This window comes from Myxine glutinosa, chromosome 9 (genome assembly GCF_964187855.1).
Source record: "Myxine glutinosa chromosome 9, kmMyxGlut1.1, whole genome shotgun sequence".
NCBI lineage: Eukaryota > Metazoa > Chordata > Myxini > Myxiniformes > Myxinidae > Myxine > Myxine glutinosa.
The window spans coordinates 111,922,230-111,943,165 of NC_136269.1; the positions used below are offsets into that span (position 1 = coordinate 111,922,230).

At 48.1% G+C, this 20,936-nt stretch overlaps 1 protein-coding gene across 1 annotated transcript in view; it reads right to left on the bottom strand.

Annotated features, from left to right (window-relative positions):
• COG6 (component of oligomeric golgi complex 6) overlaps positions 1-20,936 on the bottom strand; it is a 144,940-nt gene that overhangs the window by 43,220 nt on the left and 80,784 nt on the right. Inside the window, exons 8-9 of the mRNA XM_068128500.2 lie at positions 1,219-1,312; positions 942-1,070 (exon numbers count right to left, since the gene is read on the bottom strand). Coding sequence (XP_067984601.2) covers positions 942-1,070; positions 1,219-1,312 — 223 coding nt within the window. The remainder of the gene's footprint in view (positions 1-941; positions 1,071-1,218; positions 1,313-20,936) is intronic.

The window sequence follows — 20,936 nt, forward strand, 5'->3', positions numbered from 1 at the left end:
TCAGGGTTAAGGGAACAATGAACGGAGCAAAGTACAGAGATATCCTTAATGAAAACCTCAAACAGAGCACTCAGGACCTCAGACTGGGGCAGTTCACCTTCCAACAGGACAATGACACTAAGCACACAGCCAAGACAACGCAGGAGTGGCTTCGGGACACCTCTGTGAAGGTCCTTGAGTGGCCCAGTCAGAGCCATGACTTGAACCTAATCGAACATCTCTGGAGAGACCTGAAAATGGCTGTCTACCGACGGTCCCCATCCAACCTGACAGAGCTTGAGCGGATCTGCAGAGAAGTATGGCAGAAAATCCCCAAATCCAGGTGTGCAAAGCTTGTCGCGTCATACCCAAGAAGACTCAAGGCTGTAATCGCTGCCAAAGGTGCTTCAACTAAGTACTGAGTTAAGGGACTGAATACTTATGTCAATGTGATATTTCAGTTTTTTCTTTTTAATAAATTTGCAAAACTTTCTAAAATCCTGTTTTCTCTTTGTCATTATGGGGTAATGGGGTATTGAGTGTAGATTGATGAGGGAAAAAATGAATTTGAACTATTTCAGCATAAGGCTGCAACATAACAATATGTGAAAAAAGTGAAGGGGTCTGAATACTTTCTGAATGCACTGTAGAACACAAACAACCATAGGTTAGCAACCATTGCGTGGGCTTTGATGTGCCTAGTGGCATCCTCCTACATTAAAGTTCCTTGTGGTGATTATATGGTGGTTATCATATATGGTGATTACATGCGTGAAAAAGAGCTCGAGTGTGATATTGTGTGATAAAATAGTGTACAAAAAAGGTTAACAACAGCTCAATCTAAATGTCACCTCTTCAAACAAATTCAGGAGGAGGTGATCTTTTTTACTTCAAAGAGTCCTCAAAAAAAAAAAAAAATCTTTGAGCCCTGGTTTGAAACATATTTGTCATGGCTTTTTTACCGCAAAGGATCATGGCAATGCATCTCAATCGGGCGAGGGGTGCCACTGGCGCCACCACGAGTTAGTGCTTCGATGAAACAACGGACCACTGCACTGCGTCGTGCTGCACCATACTCATCAATCACATATCTGCAGCACATCATATGCACATCATCAACTACATTACATATCATAGGAAGGCGAGTGAATGAGTAAAAGATAGATGGATAGATAGATAGATAGGAGTATTAAAGCACAAATTTGGAAAGGGTAATTGTGGATGCCAAAGAAAACATACTTGAATAATACAGGTCGAGGCTGTAAGCAGGCAAGTGCACGGATGAGGATAGGCGATACGTCACAAGAGTCACGGGTCAACCCACGACAATCACCTAGCGTAACATTGGGGGTAAGGGAGAGAAAACAAATATCACAAATTCGCTCCCCTAACAAAATAAAATGCGTTGAAAAAAAATCAAATGCAATGTGATTTTGAAGTCAAACATGTAACAGGGTTTTAATTGCAGTTGATATTGGAATTGCTAGAGCTGAAAGGGCAAATAACTGGCTGGCAGGACATAGTCTGAATGCATAGTCCTAAAAAAGTTTTTTTTTAAAGCCTGAAAGAATCAATACGATAGTGATCGTGTCAGGCGAACATAACATGCCAAGGGCAATGCAAGCTACCATTTACTTGATGAAGTTATACAAAAAAAAAAACACTTTTATTATACAGGAACCAAGGCTCACGGAAGAGTTCGTTTGGATAATATATTTTCTGACTATATCACGTGCAACACTGCTACTCCGCAAGGTTGTGTTTTATCACCAACTCTGTTGTGTGTGTGTATATATATATATATATATATATATATATATATATATATATATATATATATATATATATATATATATATATATATATATATATATATATATATATATATATATGACCTAATAGCAGACATGGATTTGTCCCACAATTGGAGGAGGATCCCCTCGTGAGCAGGCCGCTGGTGCTCCTATGGTTGGCAGCGATTGCCCTGGAATGTCCCACAATTGGAGGAAGGCCCCTCGTGAGCAGGCCGTTGGTGCTCCTATGGTTGGCAGCGATTGACCCGGAAGCATTGACAGGAAGAGAGTGGCAACCAATATTTGTGGGAAAATTGCATGCTCAGCCAGGGTCGCCCATATAGTTTGGACGGGAGAGCACTGGTGCGGTTACCAGAGGACCTGGGTTCAATTGCTGGTCTGGGCATGTAATTTTCCCACATATGTCAATTAATAAATACATATATTAGTCAGGTTCACCATGTTTTTTCGTTCAAAATTTTGGTAGATTAGCAAAACTATACATTTTTGGAATATTCAGAGCATGAGGAATCCAAAAATTAATGTTTACATTTGCGTAGACACCTTTGCGAAAATGACACTCACGACAGTGATGAAGATCTGTAAAAGCATATTCCTGAACGGTAAAGACCTCGTAGATCCTGTGTATAGGACTTATAGTTCAATCTGATACTACCTATAACTTCAAAGGACTTGCAATATCATGTATTATGTAATGAATGTACATTGTACAATCTTATGTACAATCTTACATTATGTAATGTAAGAATTAAATGTCTGCTGCTCTTCTTCTGCTCCAATCGGATCATCTGATCATGTCCTTGTTAAAGTGGACATCTCTCTGACCATCCTCAGGGAGCCTGCTCAGCGTCGACGAGTCTGGCATTTCACTCAGGCCAACTGGCACGGTCTTCAAGCAGCCATCAATCATCTGGACTGGTCTCCCATCTCTACCACCTCTGACATCAACTCATCCTGGGAATTCTTCCAAAGTAAATTGCTCTCTCTCATGCACAGATTTATCCCATCTCGTCTTCAGTTGTCATACCCTTCCTCCCGTCCATGGTACACGGAATCTTGTGGTGAGGCTGTTGCCCAGAAACAACTTGCCTTCGTCTCCTGGAAAGCAAATCCAACGGAAGGAAATCTCATTTCCTTTCACAAAGCCCGAAACAAGTGTGTGTCCACCCTCAGGAGAGCCAGGAAACAATATCTCTCCGTTCTCAAGACCGAACTCTCTTATCTGTCTCCCTCTTCCAAATCCTGGTGGCGTCTGGTCAAATCCGTTTCTGGTGTTTGTTCCCCCTCCATCCCCTCCCTTACCTCAAACGGCTACACAGCTGACTCCGCACGTGAAAAAGCTGAATGCCTCAACTCTGTGTTTGCCTCTAAATCTTGTGTCCCAAACCCATCCCTCTCTGTACCCACCATACCCAGTCGTACCCTGCTGCTCCTGGACTCCGTGTCCTTTCCTCCTGACAAGGTGGAAAAGTTTCTGTCAACCCTCGACTCTGATTCTGCAACTGGACCCGACGGCATCAGCCCACGGGTCCTAAAATCCTGCTCTGCTGCTCTATCTCACCCTCTCTCTGTTCTCTTCACCCTCTCTTTTGCTCAAGGTCAACTGCCATCTGCTTGGAAATCAGCCAACATCACCGCTTTGCACAAAAAAGGTGCAAAAACAGATCCTAGCAACTACAGACCAATCAGCCTTCTCCCAATTATCAGCAAAGTCATGGAATCCATCATTGCTTCGGATATGAAATCGTTCCTCTTCTCCAATGGCTTGATCTCTGATCATCAATTTGGTTTCAGACCAGGTCACTCTACTCTGGACATGCTGCTTCTGCTGTCTCAACAATGGATGGAGGTCCTCAATGCCAAACAGGAAATTAGAGCCGTCTCCCTCGACATATCACGTGCCTTCGACACGGTCTGGCACCCCGCTCTGCTCACCAAACTCTCCTCCTTTGGTATTCATGGAAATCTCCACGCATGGCTGGCGGACTTCCTCTCCAGTCGTCGTCAACGTGTGGCCCTGAATGGGTTTCTCTCATCTCCTCTTCCTGTTCAGGCTGGAGTTCCCCAAGGCAGTGTTCTGGGCCCCGTGCTTTTTCTGGTCTTCATCAATGATCTCTCTGACTCTCTTGAAAATCCTCTCTATCTCTTTGCTGATGACTCCACTCTCTGCCGCTCCATTCCTCTTCCCTCAGATCGGCAGTCTGCAGCCTCCTCACTCTCTGAAGACTTGGACAAAATCACAGACTGGTCAAACAAGTGGAACATGTCTTTCAATCCTGACAAATCTCACACTCTTACTTTGTCTCTCCGAAAAGATCGACTGGACAACCCTCCCATCTACTTTCTCAACAATCCTCTCCAAGAAGTTCTGTCGCTCAAGCTTTTGGGTCTCACTATCTGCCATGATCTTTCTTGGGAAAACCACATTTCCAAGCTGGCCTCCAAAGCCAGTCGCCGACTGGGCATCCTCCGTCGTGCGAAGTCCTTCCTCGTCACACCTGAGCTCCTCACCACATACAAGGCTTTCATCCGCAGCTCAATGGAATACTGTTCTCCCCGATGGGCCGGTGCTCCTGCCTCACACCTAGCTCGGCTTCACGCTGTTGAAACCAAAGCTTTCAGAATTATTGGAATCTCCCGCGATGAGGCTATCTCTGAGGGCCTTTCACTCACTCACCGCAGGCAGGTAGGTGGTCTTTCTGTCTTCTACCGACTCCTCTCCGGCCTTGCACCCCCAGCTCTCTCTGTGCTCTGTCCCCAAAATATTCCTACAGGTCGCACAAGATCTGCCAGCAACCCTTTGATGGTTAAACTGCCGAAATCTCGGCTCTCTGCTCACCTTCACTCTTTCATTCCTCTTTTCTCCCGCCTCTGGAACAAACTCCCTCACTCCCTTCAATCCCACTCCTCCCTCCAGGTCTTTAAAACAGCTGTTCACCACCATCTCTTATCTTCCCCCATCCAAAACCTTGATCTTTTCTACCCCCGCTAATTCACCCCAGATCCACCTTGTTTGAAATTCCAACTTCTTCCCTGGAAGTCCTGGCAGTGTCCATATGTTTTATACCTCTCCCACCACCCCCTTCCCATGCCCCCCCCCCCCCCCAAAGCCCTCGCCCTCTCTCAGATCTCTCGATGTCTCCATGTCTCTCGGTCCCTGCTCTCAAATGTTGTGTTTGTGTCCTTCCCCCTCTCTCCCCATCTTGTCTACCGCTCCCGATGTTATATGTTTTATGTGTCGGTTTGTCTTTCTGTGTGATTAATGTTCGCTCTTTCACGAGCCTCGATCTTGTATACAAAAAAAAAAAAAAAAAAAAAAAAAAATACAGTTATATCACAAATATAAAGACAATGGTTTTCAATTACCTTTGTTTGTTGCTTTTCTATAATCCTGAGCACTATTTTGAGGCCTTTATTGGATTCCTTGACCCAGAAAACATAGGATTAGCATATTTAATTAAGTCTCTAGGTTGACTAGAAGCCGAGATCGCGCAAAATATGTATTTTATGGTGGCCATTTTCAAGATCCAAAATGGCGGCCATGCAGGTGTCTGTGCAAATGCCAACATTGATTTTCAGATTCTCCATGCTCTGAAGATTCCAAAAATGTACAGGTTTGCTAATCCCAAAATTTTGAAAGAAATTATATTTGTTAACATATTGAACCTGACTATCTTCCATCACTGTCCTGAGTGTCATTTTCGCAAAGGTGTCTACGCAAATGTAAACATTAATTTTTGGTTTCCTCATGCTCTGAATATTCCAAAAATGTATAGTTTTACTAATCTACCAAAAATTTTAACGAAATTATATTTGTTAACATAGTGAACCTGACTATATATATAATAATAATAATAATAATTCATTTATTTTGTATAGCGCTTTTCCAGAAGCCCAAAGGCGCTTTGACAGAGTGGAAAACATAATGCATAACAATACATGAAAACAACAATTGCAAAAAGACAAGAATCAAGAAAACAAACAGCAGCGATATACGGCATATATATAAGACAAGAATCAAAAAGACAAGACAAGAATCAATAGGGAAATATTTAAAGCAAAAGGAGGGAGAAGGAGAAGAGATAGTCAGGGGTTAAATGCTGTGGGTTGAATGTTGAATGCAGCGTTGAACAGGTGGGTCTTTAGTGATGTTTTGAATGTGGTGAGTGAGGAGGAGTCTCTGATGGTGTGAGGTAGTGAGTTCCAGAGGGTGGGAGCAGCGATGGAGAAGGCCCTGTCCCCCCAGGATCTGAATTTGGTCCGGATGGAGGGGGTCAGGAGGTTGGTACCAGCAGAGCGGAGGTTGCGGGTGGGAGTGTGTCTGGAGAGGAGGTCAGCCAGGTAGGATGGGGCCAGGTTATGGAGGGCTTTGTATGTCAAGAGGAGGATTTTGTACTGGATTCTCTGGGGGATGGGGAGCCAGTGAAGCTTGTAAAGGACGGGGGTGATGTGGTCACAGGTCTGGGAATGAGTGAGTAGACGGGCAGCGGAGTTCTGAATGTATTGGAGTTTATTGGTGATTTTTGAGGGTGAACCATAGAGGAGGCTATTGCAGTAGTCCAGACGGGAGGTGATGAAGGCGTGGATGAGGGTTTCTGCAGCCGTGGAGGAGAGGGATGAGCGGAGACGGGCAATGTTTTTCAGGTGAAAGAAGGCTGACTTTGTGATCTGTTTAGTGTATTTGTCGAAGGAAAGGGTTTGGTCAAAGATGACGCCAAGATTCCGGATGTGAGGGGAGGTGGATACTGGGATACCGTCGATGTTGAGGGCAAAGTTATGGGTGGATTTTGTGAGCGTTTTTGGGCCAATGATGATTATTTCAGATTTATCACAGTTAAGCTTGAGGAAGTTGATTTGAAGCCAGGATTTTATTTCAGTGATGCAGTTTGTCAGGATAGAGTGGGTGTCGGTGGAGACGGACTTGGTGGAGATGAAAAGCTGGATGTCATCGGCGAAGCAGTGGAATTGGAGACCATGACGGCGGATTAAGTGACCGAGCGGGGACAGGTAAAGGATGAAGAGGAGGGGGCCAAGAACTGAACCTTGGGGGACACCTTGGGGGAGGGGAGCAGTGGGGGATTTGCAGTTATTGATGGAGATGAACTGGCATCTGTCAGAGAGGTATGATTTAATCCAAGAGAGGGCAGTGCCGGTGACGTTAAAGGTGGATTCAAGTCGGGTGAGGAGGATAGTGTGATCGATGGTGTCAAAGGCAGCGCTGAGGTCGAGGAGGACGAGAATGTTGAGGTTGCCAGCGTCAGAGGAGAGGAGAAGGTCGTTGGTGATTTTGAGGAGAGCAGTTTCAGTACTGTGGTTGGAGCGGAATCCGGATTGGAATGTTTCATACAAGTTATTGGCAGAGAGATGATGTTTGAGTTGAGTGGCTACAGCGCGTTCCAAAACTTTTGACAGAAAGGGTAGGTTGGAGATGGGTCTGAAGTTGTTTAGGGTGTCAGGGTTTAGACCAGGTTTTTTTAGAATGGGGGTAACAGCAGCAATTTTGAGGGAAGGTGGGACGATGCCTGTAGACAGGGAGGAGTTTATTGTTGCAATGATAAGTGGAGAGAGAGCAGGGAGGGAGGCTTTGACAAAGCTGGAGGGGATGGGGTCAAGAGTGCAGGTGGCAGTTTTCATTCCTATGAGGAGTTCAGAGAGGTCAGTAGGAGAGATTGGGGAGAACCGAGACAGGGGATGGCAGGACAAGGGGGGGCAGGTGGTTGGAGGGGGAGCGGGTGCGGCGGTGGTCAAGCTGTTGTAGATGTTGTCAATTTTGCGTTGGAAGAAAGAGAGGAAGGAGATGCAGTTGTCTACTGTGAATGACTGGGTGGTGGTGTTCAGGGGGCGGAGGAGTTTGTTTATTGTCGAGAAGAGTGCTTTTGGGTTTCCGGAGCCAGAGTGGATAATTTGAGAGTAGTAGGCAGAGCGGGCGCGGGAGAGGGCATCTTTGTAGTGTTGTATGTGGTCCTTGTAGGCTTGGGAGTGAACTGTGAGACCCGTTTTATTGCGGAGTCTTTCAAGTTGGCGAGCACGAGTTTTCATCAGGTGGAGTTCAGGGGTAAACCAGGGAGCAGAATGGGTGAAAGAAACTGTTTTGGTTTTTACAGGCGCAAGCTGGTCAAGGCAGGAGGAGAGAGTGTGGTTGTAGTAGTCAGTGAGGTCGGAAGGGGTGTGGAGGTCAATGAAGGGAGAAGTGGACATTTTTTCAGAGAGGGTGGATGAGAATGAGGTAGGTGAAAGAGCGTTTAGCTTACGGAAGTTGATTGTGCGATAATGCCTTGGTGTTGGGGCGGGGATGTTGATGGTCAGAGTGATGGCTAAGTGGTCAGAGAGGGTGAGGTCGGAGCCATAGAGATGGTGCAAATTTAATCCAGTGGAGCAGACAAGGTCCAAAATGTGACCACGGATATGGGTAGGAAAGTCGACATGTTGAGTGAGGTTAAAGCAGGTGAGTAAATCAGTGAAGTCAGTGGTTATTGTGGAGTCAGTGGAGTCCATGTGGATATTGAAATCACCAAGGAGGAGGATTGAGGGGGAGAGGGAACATAGCTGGGTCAGAAAGTAGGAGAAGTCAGACAGGAATGATGGGTGTGGTTTGGGAGGGCGGTAGACGACAGCCATGACTGACTGCGTGTGACCAGAGAGTTTTAAAGCCAGGTGTTCAAATGATGGAGCAGATGAGATGGAGATGAGGTTGGTCTTGGGATATATATATGGGTATATGGCGGGTATATATATATATATATATATATATATATATATCATATATATATATATATATCATATATATATATATATATATATATATATATACGTATATATATATATATATATATATATATATATATATATATATATATATATATATATATATATATATATATATATATATATATATATATATTGTTACGGACACGACTTAGATGTTATGATGGGCCGAGCGGAATGGCCGCCGTGTTCGCACAAGTTACCCGATTATACTCGAACGTTGGCCGAGTCGCGCTACGCTAGATCAATGAAGGAAAGGACACAACGGCTAGGTTAAATGACACGACACCAGGGGTACAGTTCTCAAGGCCTCCGGAGGAGGTTATATTAGTTCGGAACGTTTAGATTACAGGGATGAGAGAGACAGCATAGGAAGATAGGCACTTAGACACACTTATCTTATTCCCGACAGACCACAGATAAACGGGACAAAACTGACTCACACGGGGATTGATGGCCAGGAGGGGCAGGTATTCGATGGCTCAAGGTGCACCTTGGCTCAGGGGCAAAATCGACCCGGTCCGGTCCAAAGATGCGGGGAGGTCGCTCAGCGCTCGGAGGTCGCGACTTGTCTTTCCAAGCTGGGGGCGCATCTGACCTCACGTCCGGTAAGTGGCTGCGTATATCCGGCGGGGAGTGACACGCCCTCGGCTCGTTAGCTCCGCCCCAGATGGAATCGGCCCGCCGCTTCTTATTGGCTACGGGGGGTTACCGGGCTCCGCCCTTGACGAGGAGCTGACAGCCAGCCCCTTCGTGGTAACCCCGTAACCTGGAGCACATGGGCCATGGCGGCTAACCGAGCCGGAGTGAGGACGCCCACTCCCCGCACCGCGGCCGCGCCGCCCCCGCTGTGGTTGTAGTTGTTGTTGTTCCATGAGATGATGGGAGGATGCGGAGATGAGGTTGGGGGGGAGGTATTGGGAGGTCCTAAACTCACTACTGGTGCCATACAATCACATTCTGGTGCAACGAAGAGTCAGAATTAATGGAAACGAGTCCTTAACTGACATAGACTAAGAATAACTAGCAAGAGGTCCTATAGTTGTCTACGTGGGATGCGGTGGACCTGGGCACGACATTTAATGGGGGAAGAAGGGGAAGGTCGGTTCTACAGAGTGTTGTTTACAGACAATGGGACTAGGGAATGGGGGATTGGGGATAGTTGGGGAGTATTGGGGAAATAGGGGAATATTTACAAGCGGATATGGAGGCCAAATCCCATATCCGCAACATTGCACCCTTCTCTACCCTCGGGGCGTCCCGACCCGATAAATTTTTTACCTATTTTAGTGTGGCACTCAGATGTAGTTCCCTCTACTATTAACTCTACCCTGAGTGCGACAGTTTTACAGATATTCACAAATGAGTAAATATGTCCCCCTGCGACGTTGCACCCTTCTCCTCACAGAAACACACCCACAGGATAACCGAATCACAGAAAGAATTCGCAAACTAAACATACAGCCGGTAGGGAGCATTATTTACAAGACTACGCTGATATTTACACTACGATCCAGGACCTGTTTTTGGAGGGACACATGCAGATGTTATGCATAGAGAGAGCACGCATGCCAGCATCGATACACCAACCCACGAGTGCTCTGTGGCCCTACGGCCTTTAATAATGTGCAGAGCACCCCATCCAAGCACCAAAAGCACCACCCCATCATGTACAATCAGCACCATCCGGTGCACCAATCGGTGCAGTCACCATTGTTCATTAAAATAAAAACAACAACCCCTAACCCTGCAGGTGTCTCTTGCTCTTCGTGTGGTGCACTTGGCCTTCTTGCTTCCCTAGAACTAAAGAAAGGCGCCAACCGCGTACATTTCTTTATTGTGGCCGTCAAGGGGGCCAACTATTAGTGGTTCACCTGTTTGGCATAGGTGCCACGTTGACCCAGAGGTCCATCAATGGGTGGTGCTTGGCCGCAAAAGAACTGCGGTCCATTGTGGGTGGCCACCAAAATTGCGGTCCATATGGTGTATCGATCCAGGCAGCAAGCAGCGAAAGTGCAGGCCCACAACTGCGGAGCCAGCACCTCTCTCTCCTCTCTCTCTGCCCCAAAGCCAGATCCTCGGAGGTGGGAGACAAAATAAGAAGACAAGTGAGTAAGGTGGTAAGGGCGCAAAAGTGCACGCAACACAAGGTAATGCACACTAGGGGCACATGGGAACCAGGTGAGACAGGTACGTTCCTACCGTACGCCCCCCCCCCCCCCACCAGGTAACCTACATGACCCCTCCCTTACCCCTTACTGCATCCACAAAACACAACACTACCCATAAACATCTACTTTACCAATCAACAAACGTCCCTACTGTCTTCCCCGTTCCTCCCATAAACCAAATTCGTCTTCTCTCCCTCCTAACCCATCAAATTTGCCATTTTCAACTCTCATCAAAATTTGCCATCTCCAACTCAACATCATAATTTGCTATCACCAATTCATCATCAGTCCCTCCTAGGGAGGGAGAGATGGAATCACCCCAATGTCTCATCCACGTCGTGATGCGTCTCACAAATCCAACAGCAATTCTCCTTTCCTGCACACAGAACAAAGAAAACACAGGTGTGGAGTCATCATCACCACAGGTAAGTGGCTGCGTATGGTGCGACAGGTTCGTCAATCCTAACTATTTCCTAAATGACTTTAACAACTTTACATTACCCGGAGTCTTTCTCCTGCCAAACCATTGGCCAACTTACACTATGGGTTCTAAAAACCAATTCCCATTGCCCAAACTGTGGTGCTTTTCAATTTGGGGTCTCACTCCCCCGATTCATCTCCCGGTGCCCTCGCACAATTTCTGGGCTGTGGCATGTACCTCTCCCAGCGGGTCTACCCACCTGCACACCTCCACCACTGCAGTTGCCTCCGAGCTTACCTGCTCCTTACCCTAACCTAACTACCTGGGGCAGGCCCTCTGGCGCTCTCCCCACTCGGTGCCCTCTCTGGCACTGGGCTACCCGGGTCCGTCCTCCGGATCCTCGGGCCCCACTGACACTAACGGCTCCCAGAGCCCACCTGCGGCCTCACCTGGCCGACATCCTCACAGTGGTGGAGTGCCCAACCAACTACACACACTAACAGGCTACACGCCCAGCCATTTCCACAACACTAATGCACCCATCCACAACACCATTCTGCATCCGCACCACAAATGCCAATATCCAACCACAATTTACCTATACCCTCTACCTAACACTTACACTACCCGCCCCGGGTATCCGTGATGGGGGTCCACTCTTCCCCCATTCACACCTTCGCACCATGCACACCACTCCGTACCACTTACTCCAACTCTCTCCACACCACCTTTACTTGCACACCTGTGCTCTCACACCTGGTGCCACTTGCACCCTTCTCTCCCCAAGCGCATTCGCGCTGATCCACACACTCACTACTCATACACTGCTCCACACACCTGTCCAGTTGCACACCTGTGCAATCACACCTGTTCAATTCTCACACACACGGCATCATCTCAGCTAACTACTCCCTTCTGAAACTTGCGCTTCCCAGTCGTCCCTTTAAACTATTGCGCTCCCACGTCATTATCATCCACACTAATCTACCTGCGTCCCCACTACAGGTATCAGTCACTAACTAAACTTAACGTTACCTATTGTCATCTTCGCTAGATCCCTACAATTATCCTAACCCACCCGGGCTAGTCTTCACTGCCATACACCCCATAATCTATTGCTCCTTTGCCCCACCATGGGAAGGGTGGCAGGGATGCCCCCCTTACCCACCGGGCCCATCGCTCACTACCAATTTCGCACATCAAATTTCAACAAATCAAAAATTTTGCCAATCACTGCTCATCATCTGCCAATCATTACGACCAATCCTTTGCCAATCATCAAATTTCGCTTTTTCTCTAATTTCGGGGCCAAAACACTAACCTCATCACACAGTCTACTCACTAATGCCTCTCGGCGCGCCAATTCCTGTCCAAAGCCCGGCTTCGTAAAGCCAAGCCATGAATGCGGGTTGTTCTGTGCCAGCGGCTGGATGCGTCCGGCATTCGGTGCAGGGACGGGGGGCTTACCCGTGCCGAGATCCCACGCACCATCTCGGCACAGAGCCATCCAATGTCCCGCTCTCGACCTGCCGGCACGTCTCACCAAAAAGTGGTCGCCATGACGACCCTTTCTATCGGGCTGCCAGCTCCGCCTAGTGGAGCACGGACGCGGCCGTTCAAAGCGAGGCCCGGCACGCACCGAGGGCCCGATTCAGCTAAAAGTCGACCTAACCGCTGCTCCGTTTAACGTCGATGCTTCACCTGCATGCTTACACCCCGCAGCCCGTTCCTTGCTCACCCATCCAGCCGTTCCCATGCTCCTCGTACCTTTCCTTACACACCCAGGTACCCTCATTCCACTCACAGCCTTGGTCACACACCTGACCACCGAACACTTTGGCACACATTCGTTGGTCGCACACCTCACCAACACACCTCTTCACGCCCCCTCTTCTGTCACCTCCTCTGTGACAATCACAGGTGTGCTCTCATTCGCACACCCAACCACGTGCCTCACTACCAATTCCAGCGTGCATTCCCACTCACGCTCCTTGTCACTCTCACTCCTCTCACCACCACTCCTGACAGCGCACTCACCCTTACTCTCGACAGCGCACTCTTCCCTCATGCACCCGTCTGTTACACACCTTTCTCGCGCACACTCTTGCGCACACTCTCCCGTCACACCCTCTGTAACACTCACCACAGGCGTGCATTCTTCCTTGCCTTTGACAGCGCACTCTTTCCCCATGCACCTGTCCGTCACACACCTTTCTCGCGCACACTCTTGCGCACACTCTCCCGTCACACCCTCTGTAACACTTACCACACTGCGCTTCCATGTGCTCCCTCGCACACGCGCTACGACCGACTCACTCTCGACAGCACCCTCACTCCTTGGCACGCACTTTTTCCTCACACACCCCAGAGTCGGACTTTCTCGCACACCTCCTTTTTCGCACACCAGACCTGTCGCACACTTCACCAACGGCCTCTCACGAACACCCGGGTCCATCTCGACCCCCAAGCTTCTTAAATCCCCTGGCGCATCATACGCACGACCATATTGGTCACCACTTACACCGGGTCCTCTTCCTCTTCGCTTCTCCTCCATCACCTGCGAATCCCTCATCCGGTTAATGAGCACATCATCACGATCCGAACACAGACTTCGGACCAATTCTTTTATCTCCTCTTTTATCTCTTTCTTATCCCCTCTCCGTCGCTTCTTAATTTCGCTCATCCCTTCTTCCACTTCTTCTAATTTCTGCTTCACCTCTTTTATTCCCCGGTACGTCTCCTCAAGCTCGTCCTCCAAGGCTACCTTGACCGTTTCCATGTGCGTCCTCACCTGCCGGTCCTTCGTCTCCATTACCTCTATCACCTCGTCCAACCTCGTTGTCAGTCCCTCACGTACCATCTGACATTCCCTCTTCGTCGCTATCAAGTCGTTTTTTATGTCGTTTTGTGTCGCTTTTAACCCTCCTAATACCGCAGTGTTCCTTTGAACCTGCTCCGTTAGTCCTTTTTGTCCCTCCGTCAGCTGTTCCACTTCCTGCGTCAGGTCCTCTATGCCCCCTTGCAATTTTACAGTCCTCTTTCTCACCTCCTTCTCCATGTGCTCCTTACAGTGCCTCACCTCCTCGCGCACTCCTCCGACCTCCTCACTCACACCTCTTCTGATCTCCTCTCCCATCACTTGCATCTCCTGCCCAGATGCCACCCTCATCTGCTCCATTTCCTCCCTGTGAGCATCCAGTTTGGTTTCTACCCCCATTCTGACCCCCTCTATCTGCTGCCCCATTTGTTTAACTTCCCTTTCCGCTTGGTCCCTCATGTCCCTCAATTTGCCTTCCATCCTGTTTTCTAACCCCTCTAACCCCTTTTGCATCCCTTCCATTTGATTCTCTTGAGCGGCCATTCTGTTTTCTACCCCCATTAACCCCTCCTGTATTTCCCCTAATCTATCGTCTAATTTCCCAAATTTCTGGTCTAATCCCTTAAAATTATTGTCTAATCCCTTAAAATTATTGTCTAATCCCTCACCAGTACCCCTCGCTTCGTCCCTCATTGCCCCCATTTGGCCCTCTAATCGCTCACCCAATCGCTCAATTTGGCTCCCCATACTCATCTGTACAGCTGCCTGTAGCTGCGCAATGAGGGCCTGCATGTCAATCGGCTGCATGTTAAAGCCCGTTGATACAGCGGGCTCGGCTACCGCGCGCTCTTGCGAGGCGCCATTTTGCGCGCCCGCAACGTCGGGCGCAACGACGCTATTTTGTGCGTCTGCTACCCTCACTGCTTCGCTCTCCTCATGTCCCTCAATTTGGTCCTGGATCGACCCTGCCTCACTCTCCTCTACCGGACCCCAGCCGACTTGGTCTGCCATAGCGCGACTTTCAAAATTCGGGTTTTTATATTTTGTAAAACACAATCAAATTTCGCCGTTATAATTTCGAGCGCGTAAAACGCGCTCCGGATCGAATCTCACTCCTCGACACCAATTGTTACCCTAATGGTACAATTGGTGTTCCAAAATTTGGGCTAAATGAATTTAGTCCCAGGTCCGAATCCGACACTCCTGACACCAATTGTTACGGACACGACTTAGATGTTATGATGGGCCGAGCGGAATGGCCGCCGTGTTCGCACAAGTTACCCGATTATACTCGAACGTTGGCCGAGTCGCGCTACGCTAGATCAATGAAGGAAAGGACACAACGGCTAGGTTAAATGACACGACACCAGGGGTACAGTTCTCAAGGCCTCCGGAGGAGGTTATATTCGTTCGGAACGTTTAGATTACAGGGATGAGAGAGACAGCATAGGAAGATAGGTACTTAGACACACGTATCTTATTCCCGACAGACCACAGATAAACGGGACAAAACTGACTCACACGGGGATTGATGGCCAGGAGGGGCAGGTATTCGATGGCTCAAGGTGCACCTTGGCTCAGGGGCAAAATCGACCCGGTCCGGTCCAAAGATGCGGGGAGGTCGCTCAGCGCTCGGAGGTCGCGACTTGTCTTTCCAAGCTGGGGGCGCATCTGACCTCACGTCCGGTAAGTGGCTGCGTATATCCGGCGGGGAGTGACACGCCCTCGGCTCGTTAGCTCCGCCCCAGATGGAATCGGCCCGCCGCTTCTTATTGGCTACGGGGGGTTACCGGGCTCCGCCCTTGACGAGGAGCTGACAGCCAGCCCCTTCGTGGTAACCCCGTAACCTGGAGCACATGGGCCATGGCGGCTAACCGAGCCGGAGTGAGGACGCCCACTCCCCGCGCCGCCCCCGCTGTGGTTGTAGTTGTTGTTGTTCCATGAGATGATGGGAGGATGCGGAGATGAGGTTGGGGGGGAGGTATTGGGAGGTCCTAAACTCACTACTGGTGCCATACAATCACATTCTGGTGCAACGAAGAGTCAGAATTAATGGCAACGAGTCCTTAACTGACATAGACTAAGAATAACTAGCAAGATGTCCTATAGTTGTCTACGTGAGATGCGGTGAACCTGGGCACGACATTTAATGGGGGAAAAAGGGGAATGTCGGGGCTACAGAGTGTTATTTACAGACGATGGGACTAGGGAATGGGGGATTGGGGATAGTTGGGGAGTAGTGGGGAAATAGGGGAATATTTACAAGCGGATATGGAGGCCAAATCCCATATCCGCAACAATATATTTATATTGTTACAGACGCGGTTTTGGATGTTAGTTTACCGAGCGGTTTGGTATGACCGCGTCTGCACAGTTTACCCGATTCCACTCGAACGTTGGCCGAATCGCGCTACGCTAGATCAATGAAGGAAAGGACACAACGGCTGGGTTAAATGACACGACACCAGGGGTACAGTTCTCAAGACCTCCGGAGGAGGTTATAATATGGGTTTGCAGAACGTTTAGATTACACGCACAAGAGGTACAGCACAGAAAGGTGGGCACTTAAACACGGTCTTATCTTAGCCCCGACAGACCACAGATAAACGGGACAAGACTGACTCACACAGGGATTGATGGCAAGGAAGGGCAGAATCGATGGCTCAAGGTGCACCTTGGCTCAGGGACAGGATCCACACGGTCCGGTCCAGATATGCGGGGAGGTATCGTCGCGCTGGAGGTGGCGTCTGTTTCTCCTCAAGCTGGGGGCGCATCTGACGTCACCTCCGGTAGGTCGCTGCGTATATCCAGCGGGGAGTGACACGCCCTCGGCTCGTTAGCTCCGCCCCAGATGGAATCGGTCCGCCGCTTCTTATTGGGTGCGGGGGGGTTACCGGGCTCCGCCCTTGACGAGGAGCTGACAGTCAGCCCCTGTGTGGTAACCCTGTCGGAGCACATGGGCAATGGCGGCTAACCAAGCCGGAGTGAGGACGCACACTCCCCGCGCCGCCGCCGCGCCGCCCCCGCTGTTGTTGTAGTTGTTGTTGTTGTTGTAGTTCCATGAGGAAGAGATGTGGGGAGGTATTGGGAGGTCCTAAACTCACTACTGGTGCCATACAATCACATTCTGGTGCAACGAAGAGTCAGAATTAATGGAAACGAGTCCTTAACTGACATAGACTAAGAATAACTAGCAAGATGTCCTATAGTTGTCTACGTGAGATGCGGTGAACCTGGGCACGACATTTAATGGGGGAAAAAGGGGAATGTCGGGGCTACAGAGTGTTATTTACAGACGATGGGACTAGGGAATGGGGGATTGGGGATAGTTGGGGAGTAGTGGGGAAATAGGGGAATATTTACAAGCGGATATGGATGGAGGCCAAATCCCATATCCGCAACAATATATATATATATATATATATATATATATATATATATATATATATATATATACAGTGGAACCTTGACTTACGAGTTTAATTCGTTCCGTGACCGAGCTCGTAACTCAAATTGCTCGTATCTCAAATCAAATTTCCCCATTGAAATGCATTGAAATGCTATTAATCCGTTCCAGCCCGCCAAAAACCACACCAATTTTTTTTTAAATATACAGTATATATAAAAATATCTCGCGCTTTATATTTCACCTGTATGCAGCATACAAGTTGGCAGGATGGCCTGGACTGGAGGTACGCACACTTGACTCTAAAGTCTAAACTGTCCAGCCTGGGTTTGAATCCCGACCCAGCTATAACCTGTCATGGGTGAATCACAGGCAGGGTGATTCATCAATGTGTGTACCGCTAAACTGGGCGCCCCGTTTGCGTCCCATTAGTTGTTGGATGTTAAGGATCTCACCGTGTTTTCCACAAAGAGAAGGCGAGCTATCGCCGGCACTCTGAACAAGTTGACGGCAGAGATACTGTACGTGCACGTCAAGATAACCACGTGTCGCACGATCTCTTGTCATGGTCCACAAGATTATCACAGAGAGGTGCAGCTTCCAGCGTTTCGAGATCTGATCCAGGCCTATCCAACGAGACCGGTCCCAGCGTTCTAGGCCCGGTGGTTGTCTCAGACGGACCCGACAACGGCAGTGTTCGTTTTAACTCGATTCGATTCGAGCGCCGACGTGCCGGCGAACAAAACCGGTCATATCTTTTGAACGCGTGGCTCGATTTTTACAAAATAAACTTTTTCTTGAAGGTCTGAACCGTGCGCTCAAAACGATACCGAGTTTGACTAAAATGCAGCGCTATACTACGACAGAGATACTGTACGTGCACGGCAAGATAACCACGTGACCGGGTGGCGAAAGCTCGTAACTCGGATCTCGGCTCGCATCTCAAAGCAATAAACTGCCAGAGTGACGGCTCGTATCTCGAAAAACTCGTAAGTTGGGGCACTCGTAAGTCGAGGTTCCACTGTATATATATATATATATATATATATATATATATATATATATATATATATATATATATATATATATATATATATATATATACATATACATATATATATATATATATATATATATATATATATATACAGTGAAACCTTGACTTACGAGTTTAATTCGTTCTGTGACCGAGCTCGTAACTCAATTTGCTCGTTTCTCAAATTAAATTTCCCCATTAAAATGAATTGAAATGCTATTAATCCGTTCCAGCCCGCCAAAAACCACACCAATTTTTAAAAAAATATGCAGTATATATAAAAATATCTCGCGCTTTATATTTCACCTGTATGCAGCATACAAGTTGGCAGGATGGCCTGGACTGGAGGTACGCACACTTGACTCTAAACTGTCCAGCCTGGGTTTGAATCCCGACCCAGCTATAACCTGTCGTGTCGGTGTTTCACAGGCAGGGTGATTCATCAATGTGTGTACCGCTAAACTGGGCGCCCCGTTTGCGTCCCATTAGTTGTTGGATGTTAAGGATCTCACCGTGTCTTCCACAAAGAGAAGGCGAGCTATCGCCGGCACTCTGAACAAGTTGTGGCCTGGCATGCTCTTCTCCTCTGCCGTTATATACGTCCTCCTCGGCATCTTTTTCCAGAAGAGCCCTGTCTCGTCACAGTTGAAGATTTGCTGGGGGATGTATGGTTCGGCTTCTATCAGTTCGGCAAAAGTTATAATAAAATCTTCAGCTGCCTTCACATCCGAGCTTGCTGCCTCACCATGCCTGACGACGGAGTGAATGCCGGTCCTCTTCTTAAAATTATCAAACCATCCCCGACTGGCTTTGAATGACTCTTCCGATGCCTCGTCCGTTGATGTTCCCGCCGTCTGCTGCACCAAATCCCCGTAAATGTCTCGTGCCTTCTCACAGATGATGCTCTCGGTCACGGTATCTCCTGCGAGCTGCTTCTCCGTCAACCACACAAACAACAACTTCTCCATCTCTTCATGGACAGAGGTCCGGAGCTTTGAAATAATCTTAACGCCCTTGGCTGGCGTTATAGCCTTTATCGACTCCTTCTGCTTCAAAATCGTACATATCGTAGAAGTACTACGATCGTACTGCCTCGCCAAGTCGACAACACGCACACCTCGCTCATGTTTTTCGACGATTGCGTGTTTTATATCCAAGCACATCATCCTCTTCTTCTTCTCAGTACTGCCCTTGGCACTCAATTTCTTAGGACCCATGGTTAAAACTAAGAAATTTTCCAAAATAACCAAAATGCGAAAACAAAGCAGCAGCGATATACGGCAGAGATGCTTGCACGGCAAGATAACCACGTGACCGGAACCCACCTGGTGGCAGGTGGCGTAAGCTCGTAACTCAGATCTCGGCTCGCATCTCAAAGCAAAAAACCGCCCGAGCGACGGCTCGTATCTCGGAAAACTCGTAAGTTGGTGCACTCGTAAGTCAAGGTTTCACTGTATATATATATATATATATATATATATATATATATATATACAGTGGGGAGAACAAGTATTTGATACACTGCCGATTTTGCAGGTTTTCCCACTTACAAAGCACGACAAGGTCTGTAATTTTTATCATAGGTACACTTCAACTGTGGAAGACGGAATCTAAAACAAAAATCCTGAAAATCACATTGTATGATTTTTAAGTAATTAATTTGCATTTTATTGCATGAAATAAGTATTTGATACATCAGAAAAACAGAACTTAATATTTGGTACAGAAACCTTTGTTTGCAATTACAGAGATCAGACGTTTCCTGTAGTTCTTAACCAGGTTTGCACACACTGCAGCAGGGATTTTGGCCCACTCCTCCATACAGATCTTCACCAGATCCTTCAGGTTTCGGGGCTGTCGCTGTGCAACACAGACTTTCAGCTCCCTCCAAAGATTTTCTATTGGGTTCAGGTCTGGAGACTGGCTAGGCCACTCCAGGACCTTGAGATGCTTCGTACGGAGCCACTCCTTAGTTGCCCTGGCTGTGTGTTTCGGGTCGTTGTCATGCTGGAAGACCCAGCCACGCCCCATCTTCAATGCTCTTATTGAGGGAAGGAGATTGTTGGCCAAGATCTCGCGATACATGGCCCCATCCATCCTCCCCTCAATACGGTGCAGTCGTCCTGTCCCCTTTGCAGAAAAGCATCCCCAAAGAATGATGTTTCCACCTCCATGCTTCACGGTTGGGATGGTGTTCTTGGGGTTGTACTCATCCTTCTTCTTCCTCCAAACACGGCGAGTGGAGTTTAAACCAAAAAGCTCTATTTTGGTCTCATCAGACCACATGACCTTCTCCCATTCCTCCTCTGGATCATCCAGATGGTCATTGGCAAACTTCAGACGGGCCTGGACATGCGCTGGCTTGAGCAGAGGGACCTTGCGTGCGCTGCAGGATTTTAATCCATGACGGCGTAGTGTGTTACTTATGGTTTTCTTTGATACTGTGGTCCCAGCTCTCTTCAGGTCATTGACCAGGTCCTGCCGTGTAGTTCTGGGCTGATCCCTCACCTTTCTCATGATCATTGA